We start from the raw sequence: 18161 nt of genomic DNA on the forward strand, positions 1-18161 counted from the left end.
AAGAAGCCACTACTCCAAAACCGCCATAAAAAAGCCAGACTACGGTTTGCAACTGCACATGGGGACAAAGATCTTACTTTTTTGAGAAATGTCCTCTGGTCTGATGAAACAAAAATTGAACTGTTTGGCCATAATGACCATCGTTATGTTTGGAGGAAAAAGGGGGATGCTTGCAAGCCAAAGAACACCATCCTAACCGTGAAGCACGGGGGTGGCAGCATCATGCTGTGGGGGTACTTTGCTACAGGAGGGACTGGTGCACTTCACAAAATAGATGGCATCATGAGGAAGGACAATTATGTGGATATATTGAAGCAACATCTCAAGACATCAGTCAGGAAGTTAAAACTTGGTCGCAAATGGGACTTCCAAATGGACAATGACCCCAAGCATACTTCCAAAGTTGTGGCAAAATGGCTTAAGGACAACAAAGTCAAGGTATTGGAGTGGCCATCACAAAGCTCTGACCTCAATCCTATAGAAAATGTGTGGGCAGAACTGAAAAAGCGTGTGCGAGCAAGGAGGCCTACAAACCTGATTCAGTTACACCAGCTCTGTCAGGAGAAATGGGCCAAAATTCACCCAACTTATTGTGGGAAGCTTGTGGAAGGCTACCCGAAACATTTGACCCAAGTTAAACAATTTAAAGGCAATGCTACCAAATACTAATTGAGTGTATGTAAACTTCTGATCCACTGGGAATGTGATGAAATAAATAAAAGCTGAAATAAATAATTATCTGTACTATTATTCTGACATTTCACATTCTTAAAATAAAGTGGTGATCCTAACTGACCTAAAACAGGGAATTTTTACTAGGATCTAATGTCAGGAATTGTGAAAAACTGAGTTTAAATGTATTTGGCTAAGGTGTATGTAAACTTCCGACTTCAACTGTATGTTCTGAAGGTCAGGTCTTGACACGTTCCTGAATAATAAAGCAACACCTGAGGGAATGGCATCTAAAACAATGGCAAAATATTTAGGTGTTACAGGGATCTTGTAAAGTGATAAGAATTCCTTATAATTAATTAAAAGACCCTCTGCATTTACAAGTTGGCTCACCAATAGGATATTATTTCGTTGCTAATATTCTAAAAACAAATAAGTATTTTTATACAATATGTCCCGATTATTCCATATATAATATGTGTGGGAAAAAAGTATGCTTATAAATTAAGGACCATGACAAGAAAACCTGCCGATGAAAAGCAACTCTGCCAGCTTTCGTCCCAATGACTGTCTATGAAGTTTCGTCGTTTCCCAACTTCCCATAATGCTTCACTGTGATCGCCAGCTGAGAGCTGACAAGCGCTGACTTGAAATGCTGCGCAGTTTACGCGCGTCCAGGAAAGTACAGGGATTTTTTTTTATCCCGTTTACTGACACAAATGAGGAGTTTTTCAAACATCTAATTCGGAGTTTTAGGGTACAAGAGGTAGATTGGCTCTTGACCAAGATGCTGGGTGGGACTCACTGTTGAATTGGACGTTTGTAAAGCCCCCCACTCCTTCCTGTTTGGGTAAGTTTCAGTCTCCGGCAGGGCAGTATGCTCGCTCTTTTGTTTCATACGAAGGGCCTAGCAAATTAGCTTAGCAAGCTAGCTAGGAAACCATGAATAAATCAAAGTCGGTAGCTAGCTAGCTTCATCCAATAAATGCATCACTCCACCCCTCCGTGGTTTGCGGGAAATCGATCCCCAACACTGAATGGCAAAAACCAGCAAATATTAAATGATTACATTATTATAACCACCAGCCATCCACCATTATTTCCCAATAAAAGGACGTTACCATATCAGCTACAGATTAACTGGTCAGTTTAGAAGAGTATTTGATAAGGTGCAACTTTTATAAGGGAATGGAATGCGACATTGTTTTGTGGTAAGCGGCTAACTACCTAGCCAGTTTAGTTTAGTTCTTCGTGAACTGGTTACATGAACTAACCAAACCATAACACGTATCCTGTTTACACAACTAGGTTAATCTGATAACTAGCGAGGTACTGTAGCTCTTCTTGTTGTGGCACGAATCATCCTTCACATTTGACTGGTCGTAGCTGGACTTGAGGGAGTACACCTACGACCGGAAGTGACTTTTGGTAACAGGTTAGGAGAGCGTTTTAGTTAAATCCTAACCCTTTTCCCCAACCTTAATTTAAATCTCCTAACCTTCCATGTTAATTCTCCTAACCTGTTACGGAAAAAGTCACTTCTGGTCGTAGCTCTACTCCCTAGTCATAACCCATTTGACTGACGACAAAACATTTAACTAGCTAGTAGCAGCTAGCATGGGACTGTCAGCTGTCATTCCAGGTTACGGAAAGTTAGCTAAACAGAAATGTAGCTAGCTAAATGTATTTGTTTGTGGAAGGAAAAAGGACAAAAAAAGGTTCGGAGGCAGTTTGCTAACTTTTGTCACTATATCTTTTCTTAACCCATCTAAATTATTTTGATGCATTTTCAGTTTACAGTTTTATTATTTTGGCCACTTTTCCGAAGTCAGGTTGTACTGTAGCTGCTAGTGCCAACGCGCTACATCGTTGCAATTGCGTTTTTAAAAAAAAAAACGAATTTGCATAACCAGCCACTTAATGAATCTGCAACATTCTAGCTGATATCACGTCAACTGCATTACTTTGAACGGTACTAACGGAAAACTGCGTGAACGCTTACAGCCAACGAAAACAACGTTAGTTCACGTTTAGCTTTTAGCTCTGACTTGTGTGCAGTGCTTGTTGCACTCTGAAAGTAGATTTTCACCGAAGATATTTAGGTAGCTAAATCTATTTGTTGTTGTCTGTACTCTGCAGCTAGCTAGCTAGATAAAGTTGCAATCCACCAATGTGCTTGGTGTTGATGATAGAACCCAATCTTGGCCTATATCCAGTCATGTTCCCACTGAGGTCAGCTCGATCATTTCAATGTCATGTATTTATCTAACCTTCCTGTATTTCTGCTCAATTTCAGTTGCTATGGAGAAACCGCTGGGGGACTCGGATGATTTACAGCCACAGGACCTCTCCTCCACCCGTAGCCTTCCCGCTGTGATGGACCTGACCAGAAAAGGTGAGGAATGCCTCCTGAAAGCCAACTCCATGGAGGCCCTACGGGTGGTCAAACCTCCCAGCTGGTACCCAAACTCTGGGAGCAGCAAGGGACTCTCCTTCCCCGAGACTGACCATATGCTTCAACCAGTAGACCACATCCAGCCGGACAATGCCTTCTCCAACACTACAGTCACCCTCTCGTATGTGAGCCGGTCTCATGTCTTCTCCACCCATGACACTCTCTCCCAGCATTCCCCTCTCTACGGCGTCCCGTCGATCAGCAGGTTCTCAACAATGGATGGCTACTTGCAGCAGGTGGATAGGCCTCTGGCCTTAGCGCCTCGGTCTGAAATGTTTGACTCTATCCCTCCAGCCCAGGTGGTGGGTGAGAATGTCCCAAGAGTTTGTCTGATACAGCAGTCTCATGAAATCAATGGCGATCGAGTTGCAAGTAACGGAGGAGTGGAGAAATACAAGCCTCAACAGAGAGGGAGTTCAATGGAACGCACTCTTTCTCAGGACACAGACAACGAAGGATTGCAGAACGACCAGGGTAGTAGCAGCTGGTCCAACTCTGCCATCTGTGTCGATTCCTCCCCAGAGTCTCTCACTACAGACATGGAGGAGGGACAGAGGAGGGCTTCAGAACTTCTTTTTCTCATCTCTAGAACAGAGGAGCCAGTCCTGATGCAGGACAGCAGGAGTCCCAGGGACCTGTGTTCTCCAAATAGGGAGTATATCAGCCCTCTGGAGGACCCGGTCTCTCCCTCTGTCTCACTGCATGACGTAGAGGACGGTTTCATTCTGCCTCAGGCCTCCTGCTCACCCTGCGCTGAGAATTCTTTAGCAGACGAGACGTCTGATACCCGCTGGGATGAGCTGGAGAGAGGAGGGCCTGGGCTGTCTGCAGTACAGGGGACAAGGTCTAATGGGGATAATACACCAAGGTTAGATTACAGCGAGGACTACCAGGAGCCAGGACGTAAACCCAAGGCAGCTCCGGAGCCTATTGTCGACTTGACAGAAGACGAGAGCGCTGTGCCAGAGTTTTTAGAAAAGAAGCCCAGGCAGACGGCTGCTACTCACCTGAATGGTAATGTGAAGGCAGAGCAGAGGACTTCTGAGAGGAAACAACTCGCCCCTCGCTCTGGCAGGGGAACCAGGTTAGAGGCCATAGTGATGAACATAAACCCTAACTGGTATAAAGGATCCACTAAGAAGCCCAAGACCTCAAAGGCCCATCCTCAGACAAATCCCCTGACCCAGAGCAGTCCATCTAAAGCCGGTGTTAGTCCTAACAAACAGACCTTGTCTGTAGTGAAGAAGGGCCAGAATAAAGCAGCATCTAGCGCAGAGGGAGAGGCTAAAGTAAAGGCAGCGGTAGCCTCACCGACAGGTCGTATGGATAGCATTTACATGAACACAGACAGCTGCAAAGAGTCTACCTCAGATTCTGAACACACCCGTTTTCCAAAATACCCAAACAACCACAGCACATTTCCCATAACCTCCAGCCTGCCCTTTGCTCCAGACAATGATTCAGAGAAGGAGATGGAACACAGAGAGTCAGGTCCAGAGCCCTCCTCTGAGATGGATGTACTGACTGTATCACCGTCACTTAAAGCATCTCCAAAGAAACCCGGGAAGCATAAAGCTAAGACCGCAAGCAGTGAACCAGCTTCTCCCACAGCCAAATCAAGGAAGGCCCCTGCTCCCAAGAAGAAACGGAAGAAACCCAGACTGGATCAGTCTTCTATGTTCTCCCCTCAGGAGCCTGAGATCAAACTAAAATACATCAACTACAAGGAGGAGAAGAGGGACGTGAGGGTGGAAACCTTCTCTCCGTTCATCCACGTGGAGCGTAAGCCTTCCTCCACCTCCCCCGCCAACTGTGCTGTCATCAACTACCCAGAGGAGGAGAAGCCCAGGCAGAAGGGCCAGGGGCAACAGCAGGCTGGAGGCTCAGGATCCGGGGGTTTCATCCCAGGGGCTGTACCCTCCACCTCCTGCCTCCACCTGGGCCGCATCTCCACCCACAGCCAGTACCACAGCTCCCTGGTCTGCTGCCTTTGTGGAGGCTCGGCTAACGCCATGGACCTGGGGGACCTCCACGGGCCCTACTACCCTGAGGGATACAGACCCAGCACTAAAGCCCCAGCTAGCAAAGCAGGCCTCGAAGAGGAGGAGGATTTCAGTGACTCTGACTCCTCCTGCAGCGTGAGAGGCCAGGGCAGAAAGTGTGCTCGGCCCCCGGGGGTCCCCTGGCCCCACAAACCTGGCCCCCGGCTGAACCAGGAGGGCCGGCTGGGGAGGTGGACCAGTGACAGTGACCCCTCAGGCAGCCCTCGAGCTAAGAGGGCCAGGACTGAGGCTGGGCCTGGGGTTACATCTGAGGCCGGGGCTGCAGTGGATGACTGGTACATCCCCCCTGTGGTGCCTCTGGACCAGTTTGAGTACTGGCTCCACGAGGACTGCAGCATCTGGTCTGCAGGTGTGTTCCTGGTGAAGGGGAGGGTCTACGGCCTTGAAGAGGCGGTCAAGGTGGCTCAGGAGACGGTAAGAGTAAATCCTGCAGGATAGAAACGGATGTATCTCTGTGTTTGTTGGTCTTTATTGATTTACGATTGGGGTGAACATATAGCGATCTCCCATGGGGGACTATGTCTGCTGTTGTAACCTGTTTACTATTTAACATTTAGGTAGTATGTAATAGTGTTAGAACTCTGTTTAGCAATGCAAAATACTAATTATTTTTTTTATTTTTTTTATAAAAATAATAATAAATAGCAGCTGTTCTTTGGTCTTGGCCCGTAACACAAGCCAAAACCAATTGATTGTATTTCCTGTTTTCAGACGTGTTCTCGCTGCCATAACCCAGGTGCCACTTTGGGCTGCTTCTTCAAAGGATGCCCCAACAAGTATCACTACAGGTGTTCTCTACAGTCAGGTGAGTCTCTTCCTCGGTCCTTATCCCCTGCTGGCACCATCAGGTGAGTCTCCTCCTCTGTCCTTATCCCCTGCTGGGACCATCAGGTGAGTCTCTTCCTCTGTCCTTATCCCCTGCTGGGACCATCAGGTGAGTCTCCTCCTCGGTCCTTATCCCCTGCTGGGACCATCAGGTGAGTCTCCTCCTCTGTCCTTATCCCCTGCTGGGACCATCAGGTGAGTCTCCTCCTCGGTCCTTATCCCCTGCTGGGACCATCAGGTGAGTCTCTTCCTCTGTCCTTATCCCCTGCTGTGACCATCAGGTGAGTCTCTTCCTCTGTCCTTATCCCCTGCTGTGACCATCAGGTGAGTCTCCTCCTCTGTCCTTATCCCCTGCTGGGACCATCAGGTGAGTCTCTTCCTCTGTCCTTATCCCCTGCTGGGACCATCAGGTGAGTCTCTTCCTCTGTCCTTATCCCCTGCTGTGACCATCAGGTGAGTCTCCTCCTCTGTCCTTATCCCCTGCTGGGACCATCAGGTGAGTCTCTTCCTCTGTCCTTATCCCCTGCTGGGACCATCAGGTGAGTGTCCTCCTCGGTCTCAGCAGGGGATGGGGACAATCAGGTGAGTCTCCTTGTCTCACAAATTTGACTTGAGACTCGACTTGATAGAAAATAAAATAATTTGAGACTTGACTTGGAGCCTCAAGACTCTGGACTTGGAGCCTCTGTGGATTACTCTCCACGCAGCAAGAGGCAGTAGCCGCAGCGTCGCCTTTGCAATAAAAAGTGCAACAGATTGGCTAGTGAAACGCACACTCTGAACTCTGATTGGACCAGCAAACTGTCAATCAACAAAGGTCGGGTGAGCCAGAGAACAGATTGCTGATTTGCTGTACAGCTGTAGGATTGGGTGCAGAGCAAATGCCATAATAAATATTCTCTTCTCTCCTCTTCCCCTCTCCTCTTCTTCTCTTCTCTCCTCTTCCCCTTCTCTCCTCTTCCCCTTCTCTCCTCTTCCCCTCTCCTCTTCCCCTCTCTTCTTCTCCTGTCCTCTTCCCCCTCTCCTCTTCCTCTCTTCCCCTCTCCTCTTCCTCTTCTCTCCTCTCCCCCTCCTCTTCCCCTCCTCTTCTCTCCTCTTCCTCTTCTCTCCTCTTCCTCTCCTCTTCCCTCCTCTCCTCTTCTTCTCCTCTCCTCCTCTTCCCCTCTCCCCTTCCCCTCTCCTCTTCTCTTTTCCTCTCCTCTCCTCTGCTCTTCTCTTCTTCTCCTGTCCTCTTCCCCCTCTCCTCTTCCTCTCTGCTCCTCTCCTCTTCCTCTCTGCTCCTCTTCTCCTCTTCCTCTCTGCTCCTCTTCTCCTCTTCCTCTCTGCTCCTCTTCTCCTCTCCTCTTCCCCCCTCATCTTCTATCCTCTTCCCCTCTGCTCCTCTCCCCCTCTGCTCCTCTCCTCTTCCTCTCTCCTCTTCCTCTCTTCTTCCTCTCTACGCCTATTCCTCTCTGCTCCTCTTCCTCTCCTCTTCCTCTCTGCTCTCAAAACAACATCACAATGACATGACGCTGAGGGCAAAGCAATGCACCACTTCTAGTGGAGCTGAAGTGTTAAGGAGAGGGCCTGTGACTGCAGTCTGTCGCGTGCCAAGACTTTCAGATGGGACCTGGTTGCAATCAGTCTAGAAGTTTGAGCCACCTCAGTGACTGATGAATGTTGTTCGTAGTCAGTTCTGAGACGTGATTTATCATAATGTTGCTTTACATCTTATTAGAACAGACTCTGTCTGGTTAGGTGGGTTTAGTGTTATGAAACCAATAACTAGCCTACTCATTTTGCTGCACTCATTATGTCTAGGGGGTCTTAGGCCTGGTTACATGGTCTGTAACCTGACTCATTATGTCTAGGGGTCTTAGTCCTAGTTACATGGTCTGTAACCTGACTCATTATGTCTAGGGGTCTTAGGCCTAGTTACATGGTCTGTAACCTGACTCATTATGTCTAGGGGGTCCTAGTCCTAGTTACATGGTCTGTAACCTGACTCATTATGTCTAGGGGTCTTAGGCCTAGTTACATGGTCTGTAACCTGACTCATTATGTCTAGGGGTCTTAGGCCTAGTTACATGGTCTGTAACCTGACTCATTATGTCTAGGGGTCTTAGTCCTAGTTACATGGTCTGGAACCTGACTCATTATGTCTAGGGGTCTTAGTCCTGGTTACATGGTCTGTAACCTGACTCATTATGTCTAGGGGTCTTAGTCCTAGTTACATGGTCTGTAACCTGACTCATTATGTCTAGGGGTCTTAGTCCTAGTTACATGGTCTGTAACCTGACTCCTTCTGTCTAGGGGTCTTAGTCCTAGTTACATGGTCTGTAACCTGACTCATTATGTCTAGGGGTCTTAGTCCTAGTTACATGGTCTGGAACCTGACTCATTATGTCTAGGGGTCTTAGTCCTAGTTACATGGTCTGTAACCTGACTCATTACGTCTAGGGGTCTTAGTCCTAGTTACATGGTCTGTAACCTGACTCATTATGTCTAGGGGTCTTAGTCCTAGTTACATGGTCTGTAACCTGACTCATTACGTCTAGGGGTCTTAGTCCTGGTTACATGGTCTGTAACCTGACTCATTATGTCTAGGGGGTCTTAGTCCTAGTTACATGGTCTGTAACCTGACTCAATATGTCTAGGGGGTCTTAGTACTAGTTACATGGTCTGTAACCTGACTCATTATGTCTAGGGGGTCTTAGGCCTAGTTACATGGTCTGTAACCTGACTCATTACGTCTAGGGGTCTTAGTCCTAGTTACATGGTCTGTAACCTGACTCATTATGTCTAGGGGTCTTAGTCCTAGTTACATGGTCTGTAACCTGACTCATTATGTCTAGGGGTCTTAGTCCTAGTTACATGGTCTGTAACCTGACTCATTATGTCTAGGGGTCTTAGTCCTGGTTACATGGTCTGTAACCTGACTCATTATGTCTAGGGGTCTTAGTCCTAGTTACATGGTCTGTAACCTGACTCATTATGTCTAGGGGTCTTAGTCCTGGTTACATGGTCTGTAAACTGACTCATTATGTCTAGGGGGTCTTAGTCCTAGTTACATGGTCTGTAACCTGACTCATTATGTCTAGGGGTCTTAGTCCTAGTTACATGGTCTGTAACCTGACTCATTATGTCTAGGGGGTCTTAGTCCTAGTTACATGGTCTGTAACCTGACTCATTATGTCTAGGGGTCTTAGTCCTAGTTACATGGTCTGTAACCTGACTCATTATGTCTAGGGGTCTTAGTCCTAGTTACATGGTCTGTAACCTGACTCATTATGTCTAGGGGTCTTAGTCCTAGTTACATGGTCTGTAACCTGACTCATTATGTCTAGGGGGTCTTAGTCCTAGTTACATGGTCTGTAACCTGACTCATTATGTCTAGGGGGTCTTAGTCCTAGTTACATGGTCTGGAACCTGACTCATTATGTCTAGGGGTCTTAGTCCTAGTTACATGGTCTGTAACCTGACTCATTACGTCTAGGGGTCTTAGTCCTAGTTACATGGTCTGTAACCTGACTCATTACGTCTAGGGGGTCTTAGTCCTAGTTACATGGTCTGTAACCTGACTCATTATGTCTAGGGGTCTTAGTCCTAGTTACATGGTCTGTAACCTGACTCATTATGTCTAGGGGTCTTAGTCCTAGTTACATGGTCTGTAACCTGACTCATTACGTCTAGGGGGTCTTAGTCCTAGTTACATGGTCTGTAACCTGACTCATTATGTCTAGGGGTCTTAGTCCTAGTTACATGGTCTGTAACCTGACTCATTATGTCTAGGGGTCTTAGTCCTAGTTACATGGTCTGTAACCTGACTCATTATGTCTAGGGGTCTTAGTCCTAGTTACATGGTCTGTAACCTGACTCATTATGTCTAGGGGTCTTAGTCCTAGTTACATGGTCTGTAACCTGACTCATTATGTCTAGGGGTCTTAGTCCTAGTTACATGGTCTGTAACCTGACTCATTATGTCTAGGGGGTCTTAGTCCTAGTTACATGGTCTGTAACCTGACTCATTATGTCTAGGGGTCTTAGTCCTGGTTACATGGTCTGTAACCTGACTCATTATGTCTAGGGGTCTTAGTCCTAGTTACATGGTCTGTAACCTGACTCATTATGTCTAGGGGGTCTTAGTCCTGGTTACATGGTCTGTAACCTGACTCGTTATGTCTAGGGGGTCTTAGTCCTAGTTACATGGTCTGTAACCTGACTCATTATGTCTAGGGGGTCTTAGGCCTAGTTACATGGTCTGTAACCTGACTCATTATGTCTAGGGGTCTTAGTCCTAGTTACATGGTCTGTAACCTGACTCATTATGTCTAGGGGGTCTTAGTCCTAGTTACATGGTCTGTAACCTGACTCATTATGTCTAGGGGTCTTAGTCCTAGTTACATGGTCTGTAACCTGACTCATTATGTCTAGGGGTCTTAGTCCTAGTTACATGGTCTGTAACCTGACTCATTATGTCTAGGGGTCTTAGTCCTAGTTACATGGTCTGTAACCTGACTCATTATGTCTAGGGGTCTTAGTCCTAGTTACATGGTCTGTAACCTGACTCATTATGTCTAGGGGTCTTAGTCCTAGTTACATGGTCTGTAACCTGACTCATTATGTCTAGGGGTCTTAGTCCTAGTTACATGGTCTGTAACCTGACTCATTATGTCTAGGGGTCTTAGTCCTGGTTACATGGTCTGTAACCTGACTCATTATGTCTAGGGGTCTTAGTCCTAGTTACATGGTCTGTAACCTGACTCATTATGTCTAGGGGTCTTAGTCCTAGTTACATGGTCTGTAACCTGACTCATTATGTCTAGGGGGTCTTAGTCCTAGTTACATGGTCTGTAACCTGACTCATTATGTCTAGGGGTCTTAGTCCTAGTTACATGGTCTGTAACCTGACTCATTATGTCTAGGGGGTCTTAGTCCTAGTTACATGGTCTGTAACCTGACTCATTATGTCTAGGGGTCTTAGTCCTAGTTACATGGTCTGTAACCTGACTCATTATGTCTAGGGGTCTTAGTCCTAGTTACATGGTCTGTAACCTGACTCATTATGTCTAGGGGTCTTAGTCCTAGTTACATGGTCTGTAACCTGACTCATTATGTCTAGGGTCTTAGTCCTGGTTACATGGTCTGTAACCTGACTCATTATGTCTAGGGGTCTTAGTCCTAGTTACATGGTCTGTAACCTGACTCATTATGTCTAGGGGGTCTTAGTCCTAGTTACATGGTCTGTAACCTGACTCATTATGTCTAGGGGTCTTAGTCCTAGTTACATGGTCTGTAACCTGACTCATTATGTCTAGGGGTCTTAGTCCTAGTTACATGGTCTGTAACCTGACTCATTATGTCTAGGGGGTCTTAGTCCTAGTTACATGGTCTGTAACCTGACTCATTATGTCTAGGGTCTTAGTCCTAGTTACATGGTCTGTAACCTGACTCATTATGTCTAGGGGTCTTAGTCCTAGTTACATGGTCTGTAACCTGACTCATTATGTCTAGGGGTCTTAGTCCTAGTTACATGGTCTGTAACCTGACTCATTATGTCTAGGGGTCTTAGTCCTAGTTACATGGTCTGTAACCTGACTCATTATGTCTAGGGGGTCTTAGTCCTAGTTACATGGTCTGTAACCTGACTCATTATGTCTAGGGGGTCTTAGTCCTAGTTACATGGTCTGTAACCTGACTCATTATGTCTAGGGGGTCTTAGTCCTAGTTACATGGTCTGTAACCTGACTCATTATGTCTAGGGGTCTTAGTCCTAGTTACATGGTCTGTAACCTGACTCATTATGTCTAGGGGTCTTAGTCCTAGTTACATGGTCTGTAACCTGACTCATTATGTCTAGGGGTCTTAGTCCTAGTTACATGGTCTGTAACCTGACTCATTACGTCTAGGGGTCTTAGTCCTAGTTACATGGTCTGTAACCTGACTCATTATGTCTAGGGGTCTTAGTCCTAGTTACATGGTCTGTAACCTGACTCATTATGTCTAGGGGTCTTAGTCCTAGTTACATGGTCTGTAACCTGACTCATTATGTCTAGGGGTCTTAGTCCTAGTTACATGGTCTGTAACCTGACTCATTATGTCTAGGGGTCTTAGTCCTAGTTACATGGTCTGTAACCTGACTCATTATGTCTAGGGGTCTTAGTCCTAGTTACATGGTCTGTAACCTGACTCATTATGTCTAGGGGTCTTAGTCCTAGTTACATGGTCTGTAACCTGACTCATTATGTCTAGGGGGTCTTAGTCCTAGTTACATGGTCTGTAACCTGACTCATTATGTCTAGGGGTCTTAGTCCTAGTTACATGGTCTGTAACCTGACTCATTATGTCTAGGGGTCTTAGTCCTAGTTACATGGTCTGTAACCTGACTCATTATGTCTAGGGGGTCTTAGTCCTAGTTACATGGTCTGTAACCTGACTCATTATGTCTAGGGTCTTAGTCCTAGTTACATGGTCTGTAACCTGACTCATTATGTCTAGGGGTCTTAGTCCTAGTTACATGGTCTGTAACCTGACTCATTATGTCTAGGGGTCTTAGTCCTAGTTACATGGTCTGTAACCTGACTCATTATGTCTAGGGGTCTTAGTCCTAGTTACATGGTCTGTAACCTGACTCATTATGTCTAGGGGTCTTAGTCCTGGTTACATGGTCTGTAACCTGACTCATTATGTCTAGGGGTCTTAGTCCTAGTTACATGGTCTGTAACCTGACTCATTATGTCTAGGGGGTCTTAGTCCTAGTTACATGGTCTGTAACCTGACTCATTATGTCTAGGGGTCTTAGTCCTAGTTACATGGTCTGTAACCTGACTCATTATGTCTAGGGGTCTTAGTCCTAGTTACATGGTCTGTAACCTGACTCATTATGTCTAGAGGTCTTAGTCCTAGTTACATGGTCTGTAACCTGACTCGTTATGTCTAGAGGTCTTAGTCCTAGTTACATGGTCTGTAACCTGACTCGTTATGTCTAGGGGGTCTTAGTCCTAGTTACATGGTCTGTAACCTGACTCATTATGTCTAGGGGTCTTAGTCCTAGTTACATGGTCTGTAACCTGACTCATTATGTCTAGGGGTCTTAGTCCTAGTTACATGGTCTGTAACCTGACTCATTATGTCTAGGGGTCTTAGTCCTAGTTACATGGTCTGTAACCTGACTCATTATGTCTAGGGGGTCTTAGGCCTAGTTACATGGTCTGTAACCTGACTCATTATGTCTAGGGGTCTTAGTCCTAGTTACATGGTCTGTAACCTGACTCATTACGTCTAGGGGTCTTAGTCCTGGTTACATGGTCTGTAACCTGACTCATTATGTCTAGGGGTCTTAGGCCTGGCTACATGGTCTGTAACCTGACTCATTATGTCTAGGGGTCTTAGTCCTAGTTACATGGTCTGTAACCTGACTCATTATGTCTAGAGGTCTTAGTCCTGGTTACATGGTCTGTAACCTGACTCATTATGTCTAGGGGTCTTAGTCCTAGTTACATGGTCTGTAACCTGACTCATTATGTCTAGGGGTCTTAGTCCTGGTTACCTGGTCTGTAACCTGACTCATTATGTCTAGGGGCCTTAGTCCTAGTTACATGGTCTGTAACCTGACTCATTATGTCTAGGGGTCTTAGTCCTAGTTACATGGTCTGTAACCTGACTCATTATGTCTAGGGGTCTTAGTCCTAGTTACATGGTCTGTAACCTGACTCATTATGTCTAGGGTCTTAGTCCTAGTTACATGGTCTGTAACCTGACTCATTATGTCTAGGGGTCTTAGTCCTAGTTACATGGTCTGTAACCTGACTCATTATGTCTAGGGGTCCTAGTCCTAGTTACATGGTCTGTAACCTGACTCATTATGTCTAGGGGGTCTTAGTCCTAGTTACATGGTCTGTAACCTGACTCATTATGTCTAGGGGTCTTAGTCCTAGTTACATGGTCTGTAACCTGACTCATTATGTCTAGGGGTCTTAGTCCTAGTTACCTGGTCTGTAACCTGACTCATTATGTCTAGGGGTCTTAGTCCTAGTTACATGGTCTGTAACCTGACTCATTATGTCTAGGGGTCTTAGTCCTAGTTACATGGTCTGTAACCTGACTCATTATGTCTAGAGGTCTTAGTCCTAGTTACATGGTCTGTAACCTGACTCATTATGTCTAGGGGTCTTAGTCCTAGTTACATGGTCTGTAACCTGACTCATTATGTCTAGGGGTCTTAGTCCTAGTTACATGGTCTGTAACCTGACTCATTATGTCTAGAGGTCTTAGTCCTAGTTACATGGTCTGTAACCTGAATGAATGTGTGCATTTGTGTGAAATCAGCTTATGCGACCAGGTGTTGAATGTGCATGTGCCCAGGGAGAGGGCAACCTTACCTTGGTCCAGGGCCAGCTCTGTCTCTCTTGACCTCTAGGTCGGCCAGTCCAAGTGGATTATTTGTTCAGATGGTGACGAAAAATAAATATGTACAAAAAGGTGGAAAAATACCAAAGGCGTGCCGAACCTAAAGATTCAAAACCCAAGGAAAGGCCCCAGGGCCACCAAACCCAACCAGCAGCCCCACGGCTTGCCAGCTGGGACACTGACTGGCCCTGATTGGCAGCACCGGACGTGCTTATCATGCCCTGGCTCAGCAACTAGACCCAGTTGCTGCCACCTGGGGGATGGCGTGTGGAAGTGTATCTTGGATAGTGTGTTTGTCTGTGTCCTAACACTAACCCCCCCCACCCCCCCATATTATAACACTAGTACTGTGGTTGTAAAACGGTAATGCCATCCCAGCTCCACGGGCGTGCCCTGTGTATGTGTAAATAGCTGTTCTGTGTTGTAGCCTCTATCTGTTGGTATGTGTGGAGGCTGGTTCAGCTGCCGTTTTGCTGTCTGATGAATCACCGACTGTCTTCATTTAACCAGTCATTCTTCTCCCCACAGACTGTGTCCTCAATGAAGAGAACTTCTCCATGAAATGCACCAAGCACAAGGTATGGAGGGTTGATTTTAATTGAAGTGACTGGTAGGTTTGATCCTTACTAAGCTGATCTCATTCACTCACTCAGTTGCTGTCAGTGTTTTTTCTGTCTCACTGTCTCATTGATTGTCTTTGTGAAAGAGTTTGCTGTCACGGAGCCAACAATTTTAGCAATCCTCCGTTTTATGATTTTATTGTGCATCGCTGAGATGAGGTATGGCTTGCTTCAGTTCAGCGTTGCTTCATGCTCACGCTGACTACACAGCTCTACTGCATGCTCTGTACGGTCCCACAAAAATCAGAGTGAACGTTGGGATTGGATTTCTCCAGCACTCACCCACTGTGATGATTGTAGTGCACAGTGCACTGGGATCTCCTTTCACTGTTCCGGTTTGGTTTCACTGTGTGTTACTGGGATTTACTGCGTGTCTGTTCCTCCCCAGAACAAGTCATTCCAGGGCCCTTCTAGGAGCAGAAGAGATGACTGGTGACGTAACCAGAAGACAGACTTGACATGGTTAGTTGCTGTTTTTTTTAACATTTATACACAACAACAACAACAACAACAACACCTCTCTTCTGGTCGTCGTCCACTTTTATTTCAGCATTACTGATCTGCACGTGCGTCACACATCTGTATATGTTTTGACATATTCTAACATTCTTTGATCACAATGATGGTAATAGGACATTTATGTTTATATCCAAAGTGCTAAATGTTAGAATCTCTTTGTTTGGAAACATTTACATTTTAGTCATTTAGCAGACACTCTTATCCAGAGCGACTTACAGTTAGTGAGTGCATACATTTTTCATACTGAATGAGTTTTTTTTTTTTTTCTGTTCCAGACGTCGTTCATCTGTGGCGTTACACGGGGTTTCCCCTGTGAGCCTGGTAACCGTGGCGACACTAACTGTCCTCTGATTGATTGACAGCTGGGCTGGGGCTGAAGGCAAAACACCCACAAACCTTAACTGGCTCTCTACGCCTCGGCTACCTGTCCTCTTATCTCCACCACATAAAAGCACTGCTAAGACTAAGCAGGAGACCAAGGCTGTCCTAACGTTCTGCTACCTTTCAGTCCTTCTCGTGGTTCTGGACTAACTGGCAACGGTGGCTACTAAATGGGCCAATGACTGAACAGAACCGAGGAGGTTGGGAGCGGGGCCCAAAGCCAATGTCCGTCACCATTCGATTGAAGAGAAATGTTTTCATGTTGCTTATGGCTAAATGCGTGCTATCGCTTTGTAATTATTTATTAGGAAAAAGGATGCGCTCCCTTTTTTTAAAAATTGAATTGTTGATCAAACAATTGGAGATATTTTATTTTGTAAAGCTTTCAAAGTATGTGATTTATATTTTTGCTTATTTATTTTTTGGGGTATCTTGTGGCTTTAGTTTTTATTTAGCAATTCACCTGGAGGTGTGTTTCGTATGCGTCTTAAGTTATGAGTAAGAACCCTGATGATGAAGACTCCACTTGGTAGAGGAACTGGTGGTCGTATAGCAGCAGTGCAGAATGGTCTAGTATTCAGATCGACCACAAGTTTATCGACAGAACCATATCTGATTACAATACAGGTACCTGTGATATCTATTCATGAAGACCATACTTTGCTAAATTGACAGGTTTATTCTCATGTGATGAAAATAATGCCAGATTCATCTGATTTTAGTTCTGAGGGTGAGAAGAGGCGTGCTTTTCAACTGATTTTACTTGCACTTTGTTTTGTCATTTGACAGTGATATAAATAATTGTTGAGGGAACTGTTTTATGTGTATCGTATATTCATTTTGTGAATGTACTTCCTCTAAAGAGGGATCATCAACCTACACACAATACCCATAATGACAAAGCAAAAACAGGTTTTTATACATTTTTGCAAATGTATTAAAAATAAACTGAAATATCAAATTTACATTTCCCCACAGCATGATGCTGCTACCACCATGCTTCACTGTAGGGATGGTGCCAGGTTTCCTCCAGACGTGATGCTTGGCATTCAGGCCAAAGAGTTCAATCTTGGTTTCATCAGACCAGAGAATCTTGTTTCTCATGGTCTGAGAGTCCTTTAGGTGCCTTTTGGCAAACTCCAAGCGGGCTGTCATGTGCCTTTTACTGAAGAGTGGCTACCGTCTGGCCACTCTACCATAATCCCTGATTGGTGGAGTGCTGCAGAGATGGTTGTCCTTCTGCTAGGTTCTCCCATCTCCACAGAGGAACTCTGGAGCTCTGTCAGAGTGACCATCAGGTTCTTGGTCACCTCCCTGACCAAGGCCCTTCTCCCCTGATTTCTCAGTTTGGCTGGGCGGCCAGCTCTAGGAAGAGTCTTGGTGGTTCCAAACTTCTTCCATTTAAGAATGATGGAGGCCACTGTGTTCTTGGGGACCTTCAATGCTGCAGACATTTTTTGGTACCCTTCCCCAGATCTGTGCCTCGACACAATCCTTTCTCGGAGCTCTACAAACTGCATGGCTTGGTTTTTGCTCTGACATGCACTGTCAACTGTGGGACCTTATATAGACCGGTGTGTGCCTTTCCAAATCATGTCCAATCAATTTAATTTACCACAGGTGGACTCCAATCAAGTTGTAGAAACATCTCAAGCATGATCGATGGAAACCAGGACGTTGTCTTCTGTTACATCAATACAACTAACCAGGACGTTGTGGTCTGTTACATCAATACAACTAACCAGGACGTTGTGGTCTGTTACATCAATACAACTAACCAGGACGTTGTGGTCTGTTACATCAACACAACTAACCAGGACGTTGTGGTCTGTTACATCAATACAACTAACCAGGACGTTGTGGTCTGTTACATCAATACAACTAACCAGGACGTTGTGGTCTGTTACATCAACACAACTAACCAGGACGTTGTGGTCTGTTACATCAACACAACTAACCAGGACGTTGTGGTCTGTTACATCAACACAACTAACCAGGACGTTGTGGTCTGTTACATCAATACAACTAACCAGGACGTTGTGGTCTGTTACATCAATACAACTAACCAGGACGTTGTGGTCTGTTACATCAATACAACTAACCAGGACGTTGTGGTCTTTTACATCAATACAACTAACCAGGACGTTGTGGTCTGTTACATCAATACAACTAACCAGGACGTTGTGGTCTGTTACATCAATACAACTAACCAGGACGTTGTGGTCTGTTACATCAACA

At 45.6% G+C, this 18161-nt stretch overlaps 1 protein-coding gene across 1 annotated transcript; it reads left to right on the plus strand.

Moving 5' to 3' along the window:
* The first annotated feature begins 1311 nt into the window (after positions 1 to 1311).
* LOC121575318 (transcription factor 20) lies at positions 1312 to 16736 on the plus strand. Its single transcript, XM_041888358.2, has 6 exons — positions 1312 to 1522; positions 2969 to 5604; positions 5902 to 5995; positions 14932 to 14981; positions 15412 to 15485; positions 15818 to 16736. The coding sequence occupies exons 2-5, from the start codon at positions 2974 to 2976 to the stop codon at positions 15457 to 15459; spliced, it is 2823 nt and encodes a 940-aa protein (XP_041744292.2). The 5' UTR covers positions 1312 to 1522; positions 2969 to 2973; the 3' UTR covers positions 15460 to 15485; positions 15818 to 16736.
* Positions 16737 to 18161: the final 1425 nt, after the last annotated feature.

Source organism: Coregonus clupeaformis, chromosome 1, assembly GCF_020615455.1.
Source record: "Coregonus clupeaformis isolate EN_2021a chromosome 1, ASM2061545v1, whole genome shotgun sequence".
NCBI lineage: Eukaryota > Metazoa > Chordata > Actinopteri > Salmoniformes > Salmonidae > Coregonus > Coregonus clupeaformis.